The sequence below is a fragment of the Triticum aestivum genome, chromosome 4A (genome assembly GCF_018294505.1).
Source record: "Triticum aestivum cultivar Chinese Spring chromosome 4A, IWGSC CS RefSeq v2.1, whole genome shotgun sequence".
Lineage (NCBI taxonomy): Eukaryota > Viridiplantae > Streptophyta > Magnoliopsida > Poales > Poaceae > Triticum > Triticum aestivum.
The window spans coordinates 67161474-67184726 of NC_057803.1; the positions used below are offsets into that span (position 1 = coordinate 67161474).

Genomic DNA, 23253 nt, shown 5'->3' on the forward strand with positions numbered 1-23253 from the left:
ACGTGAACCTAAAACAACAGCTCCAAGGGTATTCAACACCGTAACCTTCCCCAGCATATCCAGCATATAGGAGCGGCAAAAAACATAAATTTGACCTCACAACAAAACTATTTCACAAATTAAACTATGTTTGAAAATATTTCACCCAGCTGACCTCTAATGTGCAGCGCCCAACAGCAAGCGCCTAGCTGTAAAGAGCTGCACTACACTGTGCAGCGCCTAACTGTAAGGAGTTGCACAGTAGAGTGCAGCGCCTTACTGTTGGGAGCTGCACAAAAGGGTCAGCGGTGTGAAATATTTTCAAAAACAGTTCAGTTTGTAAAATACTTTCGCTTTGAGGTCAAATTTGTCAATTCTGCCTATAGGAGCTTTGAGGTCAAATTTGTCAATTCTGCCTATAGGAGCGAATGTCTTCGTACAATATACACAGGTGATCCTCGTCAGGTTAAAACAGGAGCGAACCATAGGCACTGTGCACGCGCGCATCTGGGCAGGAGGAGCCCCGGGTCTAAACACAGGAAACAACATAGCATGATACACCCCAAGAACAAGCTTCTGCGATGAGCCGATGTGTACATTTGTTTGGGAGAGGAATGCAGAAACGTTTGAGACGCTGTGAAACTATGTCCGGCACGCAAATAGAATGGTTCGTTAGTAAGTCGTCCTAGCAATAGCATCCTCCAATGTTAGAAGAAGAATGGGTATTTGTACAACGCATAGCCTTCTCTCCATGAAGAGCATTCTGTAGCATAACATGGAGCCTGCAAAATTATTGGTGGAAAACCTCTCATGTTAGAAAAACATCACCACCAGAGAGTTAAGAAGCACAATTTAATAAACTAATTGGCACTTGTATGCGACTGGATGATTTTACTTGAACAGTAGTACTCCCTCCCATCCATATTAATTGACGCTGCTTTAGTACAACTTTGTACTAAAGTCGCATCAATTAATTTGGATCAGAGGGAGTACCTTGTGCAATCTAGCCACAACTTAACATGTGCCAAAATAATAATCATTTGGTGGTTGGCCAAAGGTATGTATGCCAAAGAACCAGGCTGGGGGTGCTTATCATCTCTTTGCTAGCCGAGTGGTTATGTTGGTTATTCAATGACACTGGGCCTTGACAGGAAATTCTGTCCAAATTGTATTTAAGCAATTGCTCTCTAGGCCAAGTCATCACTAAAAGCCTGGGACTCTCATTTTTGGCAAGGGCACATGGAAGTTTGTTTCACAAGAAAGCGCAAAAGACTTGTGTTTTTGATGCTTTGTACAAAGAAGAGTTTGTACAAGCCCTAAGAAGGGGAACACCTGGAGAATACAACTCAGACACCCCTAGCCACTAGACAGAGGAATCGCTGGAAGCAGAACAGCCATTGCCTGGCCTCCGACTTGAATGTGCCAAGTAGGCAAGCTAAGCTGAGCAAGGGAGGAATATGGAAATGAACCTCTCTTTTGGTCATGTAGGATTAAGGTGGGAGATGGGAGGAAAACTATCTTTCGGAAGGATATCTGGCTGCGCAATAACAGCCTTGATGATTCCTTCCCTAGGTTATTTTCCACTTTCTACAAACCCGCGGAATATTGTGAATGGGGCCAATTGGAAGTGGTTCCATTGCACGTCTCTTTCCCCAACTAGATCCCATTGACAATATAAGCAAGCCAACATTTGGCAAAATGATAAGCTGCCAAAAGTTGGCAACTTTTTGTGAGGTTGGCAAGAAAAGTTGGTAGTCAACCAATCACTAGCCAACATTTGGCATTTCCCAAATATTGGCATGCCAACTTTTGGCATCGAACCAATCATGCTCTAGATCCTTTTACTTGGCAATGCAGAACGTTGGGAAGTCCCTTTTAGGCTTCTTTCTTCTTCTTCTTCTTCTTCTTCTTCTTCTTCTTCTTCTTCTTCTTCTTCTAAGCCTTTTGTCCCAAACAAGTTGGGGTAGGCTAGATATGAAACCCTTTCACGAGGACTTCCCAGGAGGTCACCCATCCTAGTACTACTCTCACCCAAATGGGTTTCATACCCAAAGGACTGGCTACTTTTTATGTTGGCACACCAAGCCTATCACAACCCTTATATATGAAACCCTTTCACGAGGACTTCCCAGGAGGTCACCCATCCTAGTACTACTCTCGCTCAAATGGGTTTCATACCCATGGGACTGGCTAGTTTTTACGTTGGCTCGCCAAGCCTATCACAACCCTCCTCCTTTACCCGGGCTTGGGACCGGCTATGCCTAAAAGGCATAGGCGGAGTTCCCTTTTAGGCTTCTTTGGAAATGCAAATTCCCCCTGCAAGTCAAAACTTTTCTCTGGTTAGTGCTTAAGAGAAGCATCGTGACCAGAGATGTTCTGCTGCACAGGGGAGGTGTATGCCCAAAAGTTTGTCTCTTCTGCGGGAGTGAAGCGCATCCTAGGTCCTCAAACTATTTCAGAGGTGTCACATAGGTCCTCAAGCTATGAAAATAGTCATCCAGGTCCTCGAAGTGCAATATGTGTGCCATCTATGTCCTCGAACTATTTCAGAGGTGTCACATAGGTCCTCGAACTATTTCAGATGTGTCACTTATGTACACACTTATTGCACCTCGAGGACCTTAATGACACTTTTCATAGTTTGAGGACCTATGTGACACCTCTGAAATAGTTCAAGGACATAGGATGCACTTCACTCCTTCTGCAGAGGTGACGAGTTAATTGACCACTTATTCTTCACCTGCCCCCGGCTAGATTTATTTGGAATGTTGTCAGCTGTGTGGTTGGAGCAAACTGCCCAGCCCATAGCGCCAACCATTGTATTAACGTTTGGCTAAGAGGGTTAAGGGGGAGTATGAAGAAACTTCTAAATATTGGGGTAGCCGCTGTGATGGGGTATCTCGAAGGCTGGGAGTTCAGCTTGTTTTCTATCTTTATGGCCCTGTGATCCCACCACAGTGGTGTTTCCGGTTTGCTATTGGCTTAACTGGTGAGCAATCTGAAGGTGAAGTCGACTGCATGGTAGGAGCTGCAGTTCTGCACAAGGCTGCTGGGACACGTCACATCTGAAGTGTTTTGTGCAGGGAAGAGCTGGACGCCATGGACTCTGACTAACAGGCTCATGAAGGCACAAGGATTGGGCATTGTTTTCTCCAGTTTGCATTGCTTCGCCGCTGCAGTAGTTTTTCCTTCCCGTCTCTTAGTTACTCCTGTGGGTCTTTTGTTTTTGAGGTGGTGTTCTGTTGCTGATGTTGCCGTGTTATGGTAGATACTGTAAGCATAATTTCTATTAATAGAAAATGGAACCAATATATGAGACTTCTAAAAGTCTGTCTGATGTTTCTCTTACGAGTCAAGATGCAAAATTAAGCTGTGGTCTAATAAGATTACGCATGCTTCATCTTAGGGTCTCAACGAAGCCAGCAAGTATGTAAATAGAACAACCAAAGTGCAGAACTTACTACCTAGCTAATCCAATCTCGGGTACACACAAGTGCTTCAATTGTCTTGATGTTTAATGTGCTCCATTGCTTATGAATTACTGGGCTCTCACTGCTGAATGCTGCCTGGCAGTGAACAGCGGATGATGGCATTGCCAAGACATCCTGCACCATTTTTGAGAGGGTTGGATACTTTGAAGAATGACTCATCCACCAGTTTAGAATATCAAAATCATCCTTCCGTGGAAGAAGACCATCTTCAAGATAGCTGTCAAGCTCCGACAATAGTTGACTCCTTGTCTGTGCAGTAAGATGCTGATCCCAATCTTCCAATAAATCACTGTCAAATCCATCTATTTCAACATTGTGAACTTCGCAATTTGAAGTCTTAACATTCGGCTGATCCACAGGGGTGCAATATTCATGAAACAATTCCCTCACTATTTCAGCTACATCATTTACATACTTTGTTGCATCAGTGCCAAAAGCTCGTTTAAGACGGAACTCGATAAAAGTAATTTTGAATCTCGGATCAAGAACAACAGGCACTGACAACCACAAGTATGACTTTGCCCAATATTCATTGAATGCTTCCTGCATCTCTCTAATCATGCTAGCAACGTCGGAGTGTTCATTACATGCTTCTTCTTGCAAAATCGTCCTAACTTTCCATACTTCATGGAAGTACAGATTTGCTGTCAGGCAAACAGGCCCAGACATTACTTCAACGACTCGATAGAAAACCCTCAAAATCTTATAGATAGGCTCAACAATTTTCATTTCTTCCACAGATACAAATTCTTCAGAGGGAAGTAACTTCTTGAAATGCAAAAGCACCTCAAGTCTAAAGTAAATTTTATGCCACCACTTTGCATCTTCATGGGGGCACTTCATACCAACATCGTTAGCAACTTCCAAAAGTTGCTGCTGAGTCAGCGATGAAGATGCACATGCTTGAATAAATCTCTCTAGCAGATCACCGACACGGTAAAGCAATGATTGCCCTTTCGAAAGAACGCTGTCAAGCATATCATCCACACAAGCAATATTGTATAGCTCACCTCTAATAGGAAGACAGTTCCTCTGTATAAGCATGTCCTTCAGCTTTGAGATACTTCCACTGTTTCTTATTTCGCTTACAGATGTCAAGCAGAAAAGCTTCCTGTCAATATTCCACTCTCTTATAGCTTCCAATATGACATTATACGCCCCAACCTCAGATTCTAGCACACAAGCTTCCTTACAGTGTATCATCCTTTCCAAATTAGAAGGTGAGGACCAAAGCACACCAAACTTGATTATTCTCCTTTGAAGCTTCCATTCAGAATCAATAAAATGCGCGGTCAAACACAGGTACTTTATTGTGGGCTCAGCTCCATGAGGGACCCACACACTTGCTGATAACGAAACTCGCCTTGACGAAAGTGCAATTTTCTCCTTAAGGTCAGACTTCTCTTTCTGAAACAGCAGAGTTGAATATTCTTCCATATCTAGGCTTGAAGCCATGTTAAACACAGGGTTAAGGCCCTTCGCAAATCTTTTCATTTCTTCATGCTCCACAACTGACAGGGGATAGCCATGCATTATTATCATCCTAGTTAGCTCTAGATAAGATGCTTCTTGATCAAATTTCCTGATCTTGATATCTGGAGTACGAGCAGACGACTTATCTTGTTCCATTGGGATCATGTTGTCTGCTGGGAAAGCCAGAATGTGCTGATTTTGACAAGTTCTGTCACCAGAATTATAACCCAAGTGGAACCTGCTAGCATATTCTGCAATCTGAACTTTACCATTTGTCAAGGCAGGTAAAAGTTCATCCTTCACCCTAGATTTAAAAATTGGTACACTGGACGAGAAAAGCCCACCTTTCTGATGATTTACACTAGTTCCAGCCCGTGCTGAACAAGTCTGAGTGTGCTGGTTTAAATCGCCTGTACTTTTTTCTGCACTAAGTCGTGTGTGGCAATGGACACAGTCAGCACCCTGGATTCTCCCCTCAACATAGACAGGTGTAAAGTCCATCCATACCTTCGATCTCAATCTGTCGTTCTCACTATGATTTACCAAGTTCATGTCATCAAGTGGCTCTGGAAGAATCTGGTTCAGTGGATCAATGTCATTCACACCTACTATGCATGAAGCACGCATAAGTTAGTCAGAATATACCTTTAAGATTAAAGATATAACTTATAATAAAGCTGCTGCTTGCACCCTTAATTTACAGTAAAGTGGTAAACAACAAAATCTCTAAAGTAAAGCACAACACATTGCCCATACCTAATGATAATAAAGATCCAAATCTTATGCTAAAAAGCACGGATATGAGGCACGGCGATACGCATACGGGGACACGGGATACGGCATTTTCCAAAAACAGCCACACCGGAATACGGAGAATATATAAATTAAAAATACACCATGTAATAAGGAGTTAAAGACAAAAAATTAATGAGAAACTGAGATGAGATCAGAATACTGCCCCATTTGCTGTCTCCTTTTTCAAGTGCTCAATGATTGAATTAATTGATCCTCCAGGCCCATGTCATTGCAACTTGCAAAATACATCAAATGCTAGTATTAGAAACTTAAGAAGACATAACCTTCAGTGGTACAGAACATGAAAACAGTAAAGACATTTGCTTTCCAAATGTCCAATGTATTTGGCTCCCAAGTGCAGTATGGTTTGGCAATCTCAAGCTCCCAACGTGACGCGGTATTACAAAAATAAACCGTAGTACACACTAGACAGTAAACACAACATGACAGCATAACACAGTCCACTAATAACATGATAAATAGGAGCTCTTCACTCTCACCCACGGACGATTGGCTACCGGCGGCGGCGCTCCCAGATGCCATGCTCCCTAACAGCAAGCAGCAGTGACAGTCAACGCTCAACAGCAGCACGAAGAAAAGAACCCAACCAAAAGCATTCAAGCAGCACAACAGCATGCAGCTAATCAAAAACCCAAGCAGCAACGACATGGCCGCATGGGGAAGCTAGCAGCAGCAGCTCAACAGCAAAAAAATGAGTCACAAAGAGATGAAGAGATCGAGGTTACCTACTTGAGCATGGTTGCCGTCGGGAGGAGAGGCTGCTGGTCTTGGGGAAAACAGCGGCAGTGGCGGAGTCACTGGAGCCTGGAGCAGCTCGTCCCTTTTGTGGCGCTCATGCGTGCAAACCTGCCAATAATAGGGTTTGTATAGGGCCGTTACTGGCCTCCAGAGGCCCCACCGTGTCCACAGCATATCCCTATTTAGTTTTTTTTAATTCGGAAAAGATGGGATACTACAGGATACGCGTATCGCCGTGTCCACCCATACTAGGATGCCGATATAGCTGTCTATGCCGTGTCCGTGCTTTGTAGATCTTATGTATAGTCGTGTAAAGAATCTTATTTACAAGTTAATTGTAACTTGCCAAACAAAATCCGAATTTGTAACCTGTAATCACTGATCTAGCAGATGAACAGTGTGCCGGGTATCCATGTATTCAATTTTCTCATTAAGTTTTCGCAAAAAAAAAAACTCATTAAGTTAGCAAGTGCAGCAAGAAGGATATAACTGACTGGTAGAATCAACATGACTGCTTGAAGTATGCCATCAGTTGTTGAACTGAGATATTATTAACTACCCCTTAATTAATATCACTAATGTATTAGAAGCTTGATTGCTTAATGCATGGCTGCCATCTAGGACTGTGCATATGATAGCTGTAGGGTTTTGGCCTTGTCTTGGCATTCTTCCCTGGTTTTGTTAGCTTTTGGACATGATTAGTTTAGAGCTTTTCCCTTTTGGTTGCTCTTGTTTTGTCAATTTACCCTTGTAAACTTTTGAGCCTTCTCGGTGTTCTCCTTCTGATACAAAAACTTCACACGTTTTGCGCATAGATCATGAACCACTGAAAGTTTGGTTACATCGGTACAAAACTGAAGGGGATTTGTTCTGCCGAACTAACCGAACAGGTCCAGCTCATCTAGCAGCATCGTGCTCTTCCAGACCATATTACCCAAATTAACCAAACGCGTACAGTATCCAAATTTTTATAAATAGGCTAAAATCAATAAGAACTCCGCCTATGTTGTCTCGACACAGCCGGTCCCAAGCCCGGGTAAAGGAGGGGTGTGACAGGCTTGGCGAGCCAACGTCAAAACTCAGCCACTCTTATGGAGATGAAACCAAAAGAACATCATTGAGGCGTAGCCTTCTTAGCGATGCACCATATATATTCCACCCGGTGTGGTGTCAAATGAGCAAGGGCCGGGCCGTCACCCGCTTGGTGGTGCCATATGTTGATTTAGATATAGTGACAAGTGAGCAAGGATCGGGTCGTCGCATCCTTAGTGGCGCGCTACATCGACGCCCGGGTGTAGTGAAAAATGAGCAAGGGTCTTCGCATTTGACTCGACGAGTGCGAAGGGTAAGGAAGCTAGCTGAGCCTAGGAGGACCCGCTTAGCTGGAACATAGGGTCCCTGGCAGCTAAACTACATGAGCTAGTTGATACATCGGTGAGGAGAGGTGTTAATATCCGTTGCGTCCAAGAAACCAAATGAAGAGCACAGAAGGCGAAGGAGGTGGGAGGACACTGGCTTCAAGCTGTGGTACACGCAGGCAACTGCAAACAGAAATGGAGTAGGCATCTTGATCAACAAGAGTCTCGAGTATGGGGTGGTAGACGTCAAGAGGCGTGTGTAACACCCCGGATGTAACCTACCTTATTTATATTCCAACTCTTGCCATTTTCAGCACTAAGTTATTTTATTTCATCGTTGTCGGGTTTTTTGCCTTCGTGTTTTTTTTTCTTTGTCATGCATCTCATATCATGCCATCATGTGCATTGCATTTGCATACGTGTTCGTCTCATGCATCCGAGCATTTTCCCCGTTGTCCGTTTTGCATTCCGGCACTCCTATGTCCTCCGGTGTCCCTTTCTACCTCTTTTCGTGTGCGTGTGTTAAACGTTCTCGGATTGGACCGAGACTTGCCATGCGGCCTTGGTTTACTACCGGTAGACCGTCTGTCAAGTTTCGTGCCATTTGAACTTCGTTTGATACTCCAACGGTTAACCGAAGGACCGAAAAGGCCTCGTGTGTGTTGCAGCCCAACACCCTTCTAAAGTGGCCCAAAACCCACCTAAACCCCTTCCATCATCTAGAGCGTTCGATCACGATCGCGTGGCCGCAAACCGCACCTCATTTGGAGCTTCCTAGCTCCCTCTACCTCTATAAATAGGTCCCTCCCCGAAAATCCCGATCTCCTCTTCCAAACCCTAAAAAAAATCCGCTCGCGCCGCCGCCGGACGTGTCCGTTTCCGGCCGGACACATCGCGCCACCGCCCCGCACCAGTGGCAAACTGCCACGTGGCACCGCCGGTTCCCGCCGCTGCCGCGGGCCCGCAGGCCCAGCGCCGGCCCTCCCCGCCGCCGATCCGGGCCGAGGCGCCCGATGCCCGCGCCTCCATTGCCGCCTTCGCTGCCCCGCCGCCTCATCTCCGCCGCCCCTCGCCGTCCGGCGACCACCGGCCGCACCCACGCCGGCGACCGGCGCCGCCCCGATCCGGTCTCCGCGCCGCCGACGCCGCGCCCATCTCCGGCCTCCCCCTCGTCGCCGGCGTCCTCTCCCTCCTCCGCAGATTCCGGCGAGGCTCCGGCCACCGCGGCCCCATTTTTCGGCGAGCCTCGTCCGAACTGCTACAGTACCGGCCCGGCTGGATCTCAGATCCGAAATCTCGGGGTTGACTTTTTCCCTCCTAACCCTAATATTTTGCATACTTTGCCATGTCATAACTAACTCATCGTGGCTCTGATTCGTGCGTGTAGCATATCTAAATGTTCGTCTCGATGAGTACATCATTTCATCTCATTGCATCATTTTCATTTAAGCTCATCTTGATGCCCGAAATGCTGTTGGAAGAGGGCTATGTGATGATAGTTTCAGATCTGTTTCAGCAAATGCACTTTTGTCATTTTTGCCATGATTAATGTGTGCATGATATGATCCTGAGCTCTACATGTGTTTTGAAGAATGACATGCCATCTTTACAGGGGTGTATGCCATGTATTTTTGTGATATCTATGGTGACTAGCACAAGCATGCAAAGTAGCTTACTCAATGATGCTGAATTCAGGGACTTAGAATTTCACTAAGTCCTTGCCCTGTCATTATTTTTATGCCATATGTTCATGTTGTTTCCTAGTGATCCGTGCCTCTTTTAAGCATGATCAGTAAGGATGTTTTGTAGATAATGTTGTACTCTATGCATCCATGTCTTTGTTTGCAATTATGGAGCACCCTAGCTTGAGTCAATCGAGCTCTACTTTTGCTATAAAATGTTCCTGGCAGATTGTTAACATGTTTAGCGATTTTGCCGAGCTTGTTGTTGTTGATCCATGCATGCTTGTTGTTGTTCTTGCCATGTCTAGCTTCTATGTCATGTCTATTTGCTGGGTGTATGCTTAGCTTGTCATGCAATGCCTCGTAGTGAGTGCATCGAGCTCGTAAACATGCCTACTCGTTATCTGTTTTGCCATGCTCCAGTTTTTCACTAAATCTGAATCTGTTTATGTTTTTGTTATGTTCGCATGCTTGCAATTGTATTTTCTGATCCCTTTTGGCTCATGGTCACTAAGGGACTTCTGTTATATGCTTAGAGTAGCTTCATACCATGCCTTGCTTTGCCATGATATGTTCCTGTAGCATGTAGTTATCGTGCTCTAAACTTTGCTTCCTGATGTTAAATTCCTGACATGTTGATAATTCCACTAAGTCTGAAATCAGTAATCTTTTGCACTTTTGCCATGCTTGTTTGAACCTGTTAATGAGTGAATTAGCCGTAACTCAGTGTTCATTTTTTGTCAAGCATCATGAGTAGATCGCTGCCATGTATTTTGTTGCCATGTTTGAGTGCAGTAGCTTATTTATCTTAATGCATTTAGAAGGATACTTGCTGTTAATCGCGGACCGGTGCCATATTTGTTTTGCTTGCCATTTCCAAACCGTGCATCCGATTCCGGTGATCTTTATATCAATTTCGACCGAAATCAACTCACCTTTCCAGTGGCACTCTTGATTTTCCAAGTTGAGGCCACGTTCAGTCATTCCTTTTCAAATCTTGCATATGCATCACATACCGCATCCCGCATATCATACCATGTTTGCATCATGTTGCTTGAGCATTGCACGTGGTTGATTGTGTTCCTCTTGCTTGTTGTTCTTGCTTGGGTAGAGCCGGGAGACGAGTACGTGATCGAGGAGCCCGTTGAGTACGCTTTCGAGGATCAAGGCAACTCTGAGAACTTTGAAGGCAAGATGACCATACCCTCGAAATCACTTCTATTTTTGCTTGCTAGATGCTCGCCCTTTTGCTATGCCTATGCTACGATACCTACCACTTGCTTATCATGCCTCCCAAATTGCCATGTCAAACCTCTAACCCACCATGTCCTAGCAAACCGTTGTTTGGCTATGTTACCGCTTTGCTCAGCCCCTCTTATAGCGTTGTTAGTTGCAGGTGAAGATTGGAGATTGTTCCTTGTTGGAACATGTTTATTGTTGGGATATCATAATATTATCTTGTTTATCTTAATGCACCTATATACTTGGTAAAGGGTGGAAGGCTCGGCCTTATGCCTAGTGTTTTGTTCCACTCTTGCCGCCCTAGTTTTCCGTCATATCGGTGTTATGTTCCCGGATTTTGCGTTCCTTACACGGTTGGGTTATAATGGGAACCCCTTGACAGTTCACCTTGAATAAAACTCCTCCAGCAATGCCCAACCTTAGCTTTACCATTCGCCACCTAGCCTCTTCTTGATCGCGTGGGTGTGAGATTGCTGAGTCCCCGTGACTCACAGATTCCTTCCAAAACCAGATGCACGGACCGATAATACCGCTCCAGATGTTATGACCGAGCTCAAGTGAGAGTTCGATAAAGACTCTCGCCGTTACTACGTGTCTTTCCCAGATGATCAGTAGTGGTGCCCAGTTGGAGCGATCGGGGACTATGTTGCATTTGGGGTTTATCTTCATTTTGGTTCCGTAGTCGAACCTTGAGTGTATTTGGATGAATGTAATGTTATTTATGTATTTGTGTGACATGGCGAGTGTAAGCCAACTATGTATCATTTCCCCTTTATTTATTTACATGGGATGTTGTGAAGATTACCTCACTTGCGACATTGCTTTCAATGCGGTTATGCCTCTAAGTCGTGCTTCGACACGTGGGAGATATAGCCGCATCGGGGGCGTTACAGCGTGGGGACCGGATTATCCTGGTCAAGCTAGTAGTTGGGGACTTAGTTCTCAATGTTATCAGCGCGTATACCCCGCAAGTAGGCCAGAATGAGAACTCCATGAGTGGGGACCGGATTATCCTGGTCAAGCTGGTAGTTGGGGACTTAATTCTCAATGTTATCGGCGCATATACCTCGCAAGTAGGCCACAACGAGAACACCAAGATGGAGTTCTGGGAAGGTCTGGAGGACATGGTTAGGAGTGTACTTATCGGCGACAAGCTCTTCATAGGAGATCTCAATGGCCACGTGGGTACATCTAACACGGGTTTTGAAGGGGTGCATGTGGGCTTTGGCTATCGCGGCAGGAATCAAGAAGGACAAGATGTCCTAAGCTTTGCTCTAGCCTACGATATGATCGAAACTAACACCCTCTTTAGAAAGAAAGAATCACGTCTACTGACTTTTAGTAGTTGTCGACACTCTAGCCAGATTGATTTCGTCCTGTCGAGAAGAGAAGACAGACATGCTTGCCTAGATTGTAAGGTGATACCTGGAGAAAGTTTTGTCCCTCGGCATAAGCTTGTGGTGGCTAACTTCCGCTTTCGGATTCGTGGCCAGCAGGATAAGCATGCCAAAGTCGCTAGAACAAAGTGGTGGAAGCTCAAGGAGGAGGCAGCTCAGGCTTTAAAGGAGAGGGTCATTAAGGAGGGCCCTTGGGAGGAAGGAGGTGATGCAGGCAATATGTGGATGAAGATGACGATTTGCATTTGTAAGGTGGCTTCAAAGGAGTTTGGAGTGTCCAGGGAAAGTAGAAGCGAAGCTAAAGATACCTATTAAGGAGAAGAAAGATTGTCTCAAACGGCTACACCTGGATAGGAGTGCAGGCAACATAAAGAAGTCCAAGGTGGCAAAGAAGGCCGCAAAGCGAGCTGTGAGTGAAGCAAGGGGTCTGGCGTATGAGGACTAACACGAAGGAAGGGACATTTATAAGATGGCCAAGATCCAAGAGAGGGATGTCGACCAAGTGAAATGCATCAAGGACAAAGCAGATCAGCTCCTGGTAAAGGACGAGGAGATTAAGCATAGATGGTGGGAGTACTTCCACAAGCTGTTCAATGGAGAGAATGAGAGCTCTAACATTGAAATGGACGACTCCTTTGATGATACAAGCAAGCGTTTTGTGCGGCAAATTCGGGAGTCTAAGGTGTGCGATGCTTTAAAAAGGATGAAAGGAGGAAGGGCAATGGGTCCTGATTGTATCCCCATTGAGGTGTGGAGAGGCCTCAGAGACATAGCGATAGTATGGCTAACTAAGCTTTTCAACCTCATTTTTCGGGCAAACAAGATGCCAAAAGAATGGAGGCAAAGTATGTTAATACCAATCTTCAAGAACAAGGGGGATATTCAAAGTTGTACTAATTACTATGGAATTAAGCTGATGAGCCATACAATGAAGCTATAGGAGAGTCATTGAGCACCGCTTAAGAAGAATGACAGGCGTGACCAAAAATCAGTTTGGTTTCATGTCTAGGATGTCGATCATGGAAGCCATTTTCTTGGTACGAAAACTTGTCGAGAGATACAGGGAGCAAAAGGACCTACATATGGTGCTCATTGACTTGGAGAAGGCCTAAGATAAGATGCCGCAAAATGTCATGTGGTAGGGAGAAAAGTCTATTTTAAACCTTGATTTTGTACGCGTAGTTGGAATCAAACCTTGAACTTTTAATCACTGAAGTTAGCACCCTGTATTTATCAATCCCAATCGATCCCTACCCTATGACAGTAAAATCTTGTTTGGTGTAATAGGAAAGAGGTAATCCCAGCCTAAAAAAATCTACTCTCACTTACTACATGGGCCCACCTGTCATATGCAACTCCTTCCTTAATCCCCCCCTTGCCTCCTCAATCAATTCATTTTGCCTCTCCCTACATGACGACATGGCAACCAGATATCAATGACACATCACTTGTTGCTGCTCCACGGCACCACCTCCACCTCGTCACTTCCTTATTCGTACGTCGCGCCCACGCATGACCGACAAGCCTCAGCGCCGCAGCGCTCCGTCCCCCACTCTCCCTGCTCTTCACGTGGCACCTGCACATGGCCGATGAGCCCCGGCCCTGCGATGACCCATCCCCAATCGCTCATCCCGATGTGATGAGCTCCGGCATGTGGCAGGCGGCGACTGAAGGCATCACGATTCAGTGGTACCGAGAACAACCGGAGCGGTCAGAGATGATGGTTAGCATGGCGGTGAGATGGATGCAAGTGGGCGCGCACGAGAAGACCTGCTACTGCCGCAACCTCCCATCCTGGTGACCTCTGATGGCCTTGTTGCCAGCGTGAATGTGCGCCATGCACTCGTCGAGCTGGCGGGCGTGATGTTGCGCACCACAATGGACTCGAGACTCCTCGTTGAGCTACGCTGGTGTTGTAGAGTACTTTTGCACACGTAATGTTCCAACGAAGATTGTTTACTTTCTGGCCGGTCTTTTTGCTTTGGTGATGGATGAGGTCACAAGGGATATACAAAGAGATATCCCATGATGTAGTGCTAGTCGATGATAGTCGGATGGGGGTTAATAGAAACTTAGAGGTATGGAGAAAAACCTTGGAATCGAAAGGTTTTAGGCTTAGTAGAACTAAAACCGAGTACATGAGGTTCATTTTCAGTACTAATAGGCACAAGGAGGTTAGCCTTGATGGGCAAGTGGTACCTCAGAAGGACACCATCGATACTTGGGGTCAATGTTGCAGAAGGATGGCGATATCGATGAAGATGTGATCCATCGAATCAAAGCCGGATGAATGAAGTGGCACCAAGCTTGCGTTCTATGTGACAAGAGAGTTCCACAAAAGCTAAAAGGCGGGTTATATAGGACGGCAATTCAACCCACAATGTTGTATGGCGCTGAGTGTTGATCGACTAAAAGGTGATATGTTCAACAGTTAGGTGTATGTAGCTAAGATGCGCATGTTGAGATGGATGTGTGCCCATACAAGGAAGGATCGGGTCCGGAATGATGATATACGGGACAACACCGACTGAAGAGAAGCTTGTCCAACATCGTCTGAGATAGTTTGGGCATATTCAACGCAGGCCCCGAGAAGCTTCAGTGCATGGCAGACGGCTAAAGCGTGTTGTAATGTTAAGAGAGGTTGGGCTAGACCAAATTTGACATGGGAGGAGTCCGTAAGGAGAGATTTGAAGGACTAAAATATCACAAAAGAACTAGCCACGGACAGGAGTGCTTGGAAGCTAGCTATCCATGTGCCAGAACCATGAGTTGATTGCGAGATCTTATAGGTTTCAGCTCTAGCCTACCCCAACTTGTTTCGGACTAAAGGCTTCGTTGTTGTTGTTGTTGTAGGCAAAATTCAGTAAGGTTCAGTTTCTGGTAATTAACGGTGTTGTGTTCTTCTTATTTTGTAAGGTCTTGTGGAAGACATAGTATCTCGTTTGGAAAAACAGATTAAGATTGAACTAGCTGCTGTAAGTTAACTAATTAAGAATATGGAAGTTAAGAATATGGATAGTTGCCTATGTACAGGTACAGAGATAGCCGTCTTCTCTTGTTACATATTTCATAGATGGATGCAATATTAAACTATGTTTGCACCAACTTTAACAAAAGCATGTAGCCAAACAGCAACATATGCAAAAGTGGCTCTACCGAATGGACATACCATAGCACTGTAAGAGACCTAAAACAACACAAAATATACATACAGCATATTATGCAAAGTGGTTCCACCAACTGGGATTAGCATAATCCACCTCAATGCATACACATGCATCGGTTACTCAATTACCTAAATTATGACGCATAAAAGAAACAACATAAACATACCATAAGGGAAGTCTGTATCATGCAGCTCACTCAGGTCAAATCCCTCTTTTGCTCGACAATTATTATGATGTCGCCATAAATGGCTCGTTCCGTTGGAACGTCCATCAGCACCTTTGCAGCTCATGAGAGTATGGCAGTAGTGGCATTCCGCACTCTGGATCACTCCATTTATATATATAGGCTTGTACTCTTCCCACACCTTAGACCTCTTCTTCCTGAATCTGGAGGCAGCAGCTCCATCAGAATCTATCCCTAATGGCATATTAGCGTCACTGTCATGCTCATCCATGTTTTCCATAGCTGCAGTTGATACAACACAATCAATTTTTAGCAAAGCATATGATTAAACTGCAGAGTAGATAAATAGGGAATAAAGCACAAGAAACAACATCACCTACAGATATAACTTTGAACACAGGAAAGTACACATTTTTGTAAGCATGATTTTTTACAGAGAAGCATAAAAGGATGTGGTGCGTTGCCAGGCAGATGACTAACCGATGCACGCCTTCGACCCCTACCTCACATCCTCACTACAGGCCGGGCCTTCGACCCCTACATCGCATCCTAGCCATGGGCCGCTGCCAGCCAGCCAGCCACAGAGGTGGGGCCTTCCCCTGCGGCCCTGCTCGCCTCACCTCGCAGCATCGCCTCATCCGACCCCACGCTCTCAGTGGATGGCTGAGTGCGCCCACACAGCTTCCCCTGGCAGGTGTGTCTGGTCCCAGTCCCCACGCTGCCAGGCACATCCTGGTGGCACTCCGGCGTGGCAGCAGCAGTGGCCTGTAGGTGATGCCCACTTCAACACGACAACAGCCGGCAATTTCTACTTACCTCTCTGAGTGACAGCCAACAAGTGACAGAAAAAAGTGTGCCTAGGCGTGCACTTAGGGGGTGTTTAATTAGGATTAACTATGGCTTTTGGATTTTGGCCTGTAGGACAAAAAAATTCACCTATTTCCCTGCCTGGTTGCGGCCGGAGTCGACGATATCAAAGCCTCTGTTCACTATGTTGATCCTCTTGCCGACAACGCTTGGCAGGAGCAAACGAAATGTTGATCCTCTATGCAGAGGTGTGGACTTCCGGAGCATGATGTACGTTGCTATCGGCGCATACTGGACGACACCTCCCCAGTTCTAGCTGGGTTCTGCCGTCCACTAGACGACTCCTCTAGGCACAGTAGTGCAGCTCTGGAGTCGATGTTCTGGACGTGTATGCCAGCTGTCATGAAGCCAAAAAAACTAAACACTGCGCCAGTATGCTTGGTTTCGTCACTAAATTTGGCAGCCAAAATACTAAACACTGCGCCAGTCCCGAACGCGAGCCGACCTATGGTACAACCACAACCTCAGTCGGAATCTGGATTGGCGGGTGCAGTGCTAATTGTAAATCATTGTAAGTCTGGTCGCTCGCGCTTTCTTCTTGATGAAATGACACGCCGCGTATTCAGGAAAAAAAAAGGAGGGGGGGGGGGGGGGGGGGGGGGGCGCAAGCAGATCGCCATTAACTTTTAGCTCGAGCTTGCTAACAGTTCCACGCTTAATTTGGTACGGTTTCCCCTGAAACTAACACCCACTTATACCCCAACTCTCTTACTAGAAACAAAAAATCAGAGCAGCGGAACATGTCGACAAGGACTAGCACACATCCATAGCAGCAAACAGAGCCGACAGCTACGGAATTCGGAACTGAAAACAAAGGGTACTGGGATCGCGTCGCTTACCTGCTCCCTGCAAGCTCAAATTCCGTCGGAGATGAGAACGCAGAGCAGGTGAAGAAATCCAAATCAGGGCAGAATCGGGAGTGCTGGAGATCGAAGCCCGCGATGCAGCGGCAGCGGCAGCGGCAGCGGCAGCGGCAGCGGCAGCGGCGCCGGAGATAGAAGTCGGCGATGCGGCCGCAGCGGCAGCGGCAGCGGCGCCGGTGCAGAGAGGGATCCGGGTAGGGTAGGGTAGGGTAGGGTTAGGGCGTGGAGTTGGATGGTCTGTGGGTAGGTGGGTTCGCGGGTGGCGAGCTCAAGGCCCGACCCAAGTTCCAGATATGGTTTGGGTAGGTTCAGGGCCCGTGTATCCACTGGACCCAGGACGTTTGGGGTTAAACTAGCTCGCATCCTTGTCTCAAAAAAAAAAAGCTAGCTCGCATCCAGTCCTCATACAAAAATGGCGAGTGCTAGGCGCCGGCGTGGCAGCCCAAGTTTCGGCCGGTTGCCACACTAGCGTCCGATACAATTGTTTTTGCCCGTCCGATGTGGGGCTCGCAAAAGGATAAAAATTGAATCGCTATTCCTCCTCCATCTCCGCTCTGCCTTTCTCCTTAATCCTGCAAAACTCTCAGTGTCACCGCCGCACACTCCCCAGCACACCAGACCACCGCTTGCAGCAGGCTCCCGTCTCGAAGCCTCGCCAGCGCCGCTCGCCATTGTAGCACCATTGGTCATCCCCCAGTTGCAGCTCCCTTCCCTGGATGAAGCTTTTTCGTTGTAGCAAAAAAACATGCCGGTAGAATCTTTTTGGATTGCCGGTTGCAACAAAACAGGGCTCCAACTTCGTCGGTGCAGAGCCCACTCTGGTCGCTGTAGCAAATTCAATGGTCTGTTCCAGCTCGGGATTTTGCCGGTTCCAGCAAAATCGGTTGTTGGTTCCAGCTCGCATCAAATGCAGCGTCCCGGCAAAAATTCTTGACCACGGCAGCTCCCTCCCGCCTTGGTTCCACCGTTCCAGCATTCGTGTTGCACGGTTGTAGCACTAGCCGTTGCTAGTTCCAGCAAATCTTGATCGTGGTAGCTCCGCAGCCCCATGTTTCCAGCTTTTTTACTCGCTGGTTCCAGCTTTTCGATTCGATGGTTTGCATCGTTTTGCTCAACCGGATGCAACATCCTCGTAGCATCCTCATCGGAGAAGAGAAGATCGTGTGCGTGCCTCCCGTCGATGGTTGTTGAGGATTGAGCAGATGAAGAAAACGAGGGCAGTGGAGCACGGAAGAGAGAAGTTCAGGCGCACGGGCTGGAGGTGGAAGAAACCCGATGTGGCGTTGTGTGGACAGGAAAAAAAGAGGGGAAAGAAAGAGATAAGGTAAAAAACGGTTCGCACGAACCCACCACGCACGCGTCTCGCACGCAACAGTTCGCGTGAACAGAATACAAGGCTGCAGCACGTTGTGAGTGCCAGCGTGTCACGCGGCCGGCGTGTCGGATCTAAACGTTTCCCTACAAAAAAAGCTAGTTGTTGCTCACAAAAAGGCTAACTCGTATCCACTGATCGGATAATGAAGGTACCGTCTCTAAAAAAGGATTTTTTTTAAGGGTGTTGCTAGATCTCAGTGGCACTGATACTTAATCAAATCTTAGTTAAATGACACAATGTGTAACAAAGAAAGAAATTTCTTGCACGGATCTTCACATTCTCATGAATCTAAAATCGACCGAGACTTCATTAAGTTGAGATTTAGCAATCCTTTTTTTTTTTTAAAAAGACAAAAGCTTTGCCTACGGATTTTAATTAAGAAATATATTGCTTTTCACTGTCTGTAACTACGTGTTACATTATGAATTAAACTGTAAAAACATCTTACATTTGCAGAGTTTGTACTTCAAAAAAATGTTGCTTTAAAATTTTAAGAAGAATGTTGTCTTGTTAATCATGATAAACCGGATAAAATCACCATGACAAATCAACAGTCTAACTCTCGTTGTCGGTGTAGAGTTTTTTGTTTCTTTCCTCATATCGTGTAACAGACAGACTCCCTAAAGTTATTATCTCTTTGTTTGCTCATATTTTCTTGCTTTCTTCATCAGCCCATCTCCTTGTGTATTAGCAACAACACCCCTCCCCCCTACTCTCTCTCTCTCTCTCTATTATCACTTCTCCCTCTTTTTGTTTCCATGGTACCATCCTTGCTCCACCACTCTCTTTAATTCAAATTCAAATTCAAATTCAATGTCAGAGATCAGGAGCTCTCTCATGGTATTTTTATTGAAGGGGTGAGGATGGGGGAGATTATTCAAGTGTCCCTCACACCCATATTCACTGTAATGTTTTCTTATGCAATGGTGTCCACCTCAATCTCAATCACATGCCCTAATGCATGGCAGATCTAGGAGGTGTCATGGGTGCCAGGGCGCCCCCTCTAAAAGTGTAATCTAGTTTATATTACACACTAGACACATTTTCTAATAACCGAATGCCATTTTAGGAGTAGCTGCTAGCACTACTGCAGGATGCTACTAACGCGACACTACGATCAGAGACCCTTTGAGAAACTGTGTGTGATGCAATGATCACAAACGGCGGTGTAGGAAAATCGTCGGAAATGTATAAAACGTTTGCGATAACGGATGCATCAAACACAGTTCAGGTTTTAGTTGCGTGTGCGATGAAGGGCATACGGTTCAGTTCGATTAACTGTTTGTGATGAGGAGGAACAAAAGAAACGGGCAGCCAGATGAAGGTGTGTCGATGTACAACATATGGTTCACTCGGATGAACTGTTTGTGATTAGGCAACACAAAAGAAACGGACAACCCGATCAAGATGTGTGTGATGTACAACATACGGTTCACTCGGATGAACTGTTTGTGATTAGGTAAGAGAACAGAAACAGTTCAATATAACAAGATGTGTGTGATACATGGCAATCAGGTCTGTAATCAGAAATGTGTGCGAAGACCGATAATAACGTAGACAATTGCTTCTAATAAGACGTATGTGATATGCTCTGTCTACATAACATCTATTGGCCATTGTGGGACGAGCGGTCATCCGGATACGCCATAAGAATGTGAAGAGGCATTCCTATCAGTAAGGACTAGTTGTTCCACCAGTAGCGCATATAAGAAAACTATCAAGTTAAGTGTGCTCAGGCTGGAGCAACCATCGGATGGGTGACTGGATGGGAAGTTGTGTCGATATTAAATTAGGTGATGGGATGGGTCATTCGGTCAAATGACCAAAATGCCCCATTCCCTCGGCTAATTTAACCTCGAGGTCTTTGTTTTTTATTTTTTTATTTTAACACATGTTAAAAAAGGTCTACCGCATTACTTTTTGACAATGTGCGATACGTGGCATACAGTTGATCCATCCGACCTATTTGTGATGGAATAGGCCGTGCGTATTGTGGGCAAACGCTTGCTAGTATTCAACCGTTTGGGATTGATGAATTCATCACCGACGGGATCCCTAGTATGGTCCGTGTTCATCTGATCATCATCTACTTCTTGTGCTAGCTCGATGCTAAATTTCCATTAATTGATGGCGTTTTATGAACACGCCACCGTTTCCCGCCATTTCCTCATCTGTTTCCCGCCACCCTGCTATATTGCGCATAGGGGGCGCGTGACGCACGGAGGCGACAAGCGCAGTCTGTAGCACATCCACCTTTTCCAAGCATGACAACCCATCAAAGCGCTGCCTCTGCCATCAACCTCGTTGACGAGGAAAACGAGCAGGCGCCACGACCCGTCGAGGCCGAGGCGCTCCCCGGCAACGCGATGGACGACGCTGTGATGCGTGTCATCGCCAGGGTTGAGCAGACCTTTAACGCATGGCGCTTGAGCGCCGCAGATCAAGATAGGCATGTCAGCGCCGACAAACTGCAGCTCGCCGCACAACATGATCGACAGCGGGCCGCAGAGAAAGCTAGGCGCGTCCGCGCCGATAGGCCGCGGCTCGCCATGCGGCGAGACCGTTGGAGCACCGCAGAGCGAGAGGCGCGGCGCACCATACAGCAAGAGCGGATCCATCAGCGCTTGCCTGTTGTCGACACGGCGTCGCAGCTGGGTACACGTCCCGTTAGTACCCCCATTCCTCGCCAGGAGTGGGCAGAGGCCCTCGGCACCGTACTTGCACCAGATGTGTCGTACTTGCACCGGACGCCCATCGCGCCGTTTGCATGGTTGCCGCCATTCGCCTTGTCCGCGGCCCGCTGGATGCCAACGCGCTGGTCCGTAGGCTCAACCGCCTCCTTGGTCGAGGTGTCCACCTGAGCGCAGTAGAGTAATATGGCCGTTGCATCCTCGAGATGGTGATCTCCGATGAAATAGCCAACTTGGAGCTCGAGATCGCGCTCCAGATGTACCGCGAGCGTGTCGACCGCTTGGACGAACGCATGCACGAGTTCAGGCAGAGCCAAGAGCTACCCTAGGCAAGGGCTGCTGATCATGGTCTTATGGACGCGTTTTATTTTGAAAAGTTGTTTCGACGTGGATAGCTTTGTATTCACAGTAATCATAGTATTGCTTTGTTTATTGCTCTGTTTCAATGTGTGTATTCTGTTTTCCATTTTTATATGTTCTGTTTCAATGTGTGTATATACGCTTTCCATTATGTATATGTGAATGATAATAGCTGACGGTTTCCAATACAAAACCGTGTCTTATTAATGATCCCCGCCAATCACCTATCAAACCTCGCGCCGCGAGATAGAGTGCCAATCATGTGGGGGCCGGTTGTCTTGCCAGATCTTTACATTTTCTTTTTTGAACACCAGATATTTACATCGTCTAATGATTTTTTTAACTCCCACACAAGTATACAAAAATATGATTTTTCAAACCATTTAGATTAGGCGTTGCATGTAGATGTAGTTTAAATTTGAATTATGATCATTGAATGGTTAGAAAATCACTTAAATGTCTTTAAAAGGTCAAATGACCCCTGAAAATTTACAAATTTTCACATGACAGTTGTATTAGTGCATGTTAAACGTAGGAAAAATTTGAAGGCAGTAAGAGTAAGCTATCTCCCGTCCGTCAGCAAATATGCATTATTCCCTCTCGGAACCACGAACTTTCTAGTGAGTTGCTCCGGTTTGTGAGGGGTATGTGTCTAAACTTTCGTCAAACATGCCAATTTTTTTACCACATCATCTTGGTGGCACGGCATCAAATCAAGCGAGGTTTCATGTTTTTCTGATCATTTTTAATTTTTTTGAATTAAAATGCCATGTCATGCACTCCATGCATGTGCCCATGGCTTGACACCAATATGTTTGAAAATTCATTCGAATTTACTGCATATGGAATTAACCGCACACAAGCACACAAAAATATGATTTTTCAAACTGTTTGATTAGGCGTTGCATGTAGATGTAGTTCAAATTTGAATTACGGTCATTAAATGGTTAGAAAATCATTTAAATGTCTTTAAACGGTCAAATGATCCTGAAATGTACCAAATTTTCACATGATAGTTGTATTAGTGCACGTTAAACGTAGGAAAAAATTTGAAGGCCGTAAGAGGAAGCTATCTCCCGTTCGTCATCAAGCATGCATTGTTCCCTCTCAGAACCACGAACCTTCTAGCGAGTTGCTCTGGTTTATGAGGGACGTGTGTCCAAATGTTCGTCAAACATGCCAATTTGTTTACCACATCATCTTGGTGGCATGACATTACGTCAATCAAGGTTTCATGTGTTTCTCATTATTTTTCTATTTTTTGAATTAAAATGTCATGTCACTCCATGCATACGTATGCATGTGTCCATGTTGTGAGACCGATATGTTTGAAAATTCCTTCTAATTTACTGCACATGGAATTAACTCGCACACAAGTACACAGATATGATTTTTCAAACCGTTTGGTTAGGCATTGCATGTAGATGTAGTTCAAATTTAAATTACGGCCATTAAATGGTTAGAAAATCACTTACATGTTTTTGAAAGGTCAAATGACCCCTAGAATTTTCCAAAATTTCACATTACAATTGTAATAGTGCATCTTAGACGTTGAAAAAAATTCAAGGCCG

General features: G+C 45.8%; 1 protein-coding gene across 5 annotated transcripts; it reads right to left on the reverse strand.

Annotated features, from left to right (window-relative positions):
* Window positions 1–487: 487 nt before the first annotated feature.
* On the reverse strand, window positions 488–17575 carry LOC123085177 (zinc finger BED domain-containing protein RICESLEEPER 2). 5 transcript variants are annotated; one of them, XM_044506781.1, is made up of 5 exons: window positions 15510–15710; window positions 6489–6605; window positions 5700–6286; window positions 3444–5548; window positions 488–761 (listed from the first exon to the last, which is right to left on the reverse strand). In XM_044506781.1, exon 4 carries the CDS (start codon window positions 5493–5495, stop codon window positions 3444–3446), a length of 2052 nt encoding a protein of 683 aa, XP_044362716.1. In that variant the 5' UTR covers window positions 5496–5548; window positions 5700–6286; window positions 6489–6605; window positions 15510–15710; the 3' UTR covers window positions 488–761. The 5 variants fall into 5 exon arrangements, with proteins under 5 accessions (XP_044362716.1, XP_044362717.1, XP_044362714.1 ...); XM_044506782.1 differs by having other exon boundaries at window positions 6485–6605; XM_044506779.1 differs by lacking the exons at window positions 5700–6286; window positions 6489–6605 and adding an exon at window positions 17234–17575 and having other exon boundaries at window positions 3441–5551; window positions 15510–15809.
* Window positions 17576–23253: the final 5678 nt, after the last annotated feature.

What these genes read in the sequence shown, in the direction of transcription:
- LOC123085177 (XM_044506779.1), bottom strand. Translation starts at nt 15,807, where the DNA reads ATGGAAAACATGGATGAGCATGACAGTGACGCTAATATGCCATTAGGG. An exon ending in TGATACAGACTTCCCTTATG is followed by an intron (nt 5,552 to 15,509) that starts GTATGTTTATGT and finishes CTTCATGCATAG; the next exon opens with TAGGTGTGAATGACATTGAT.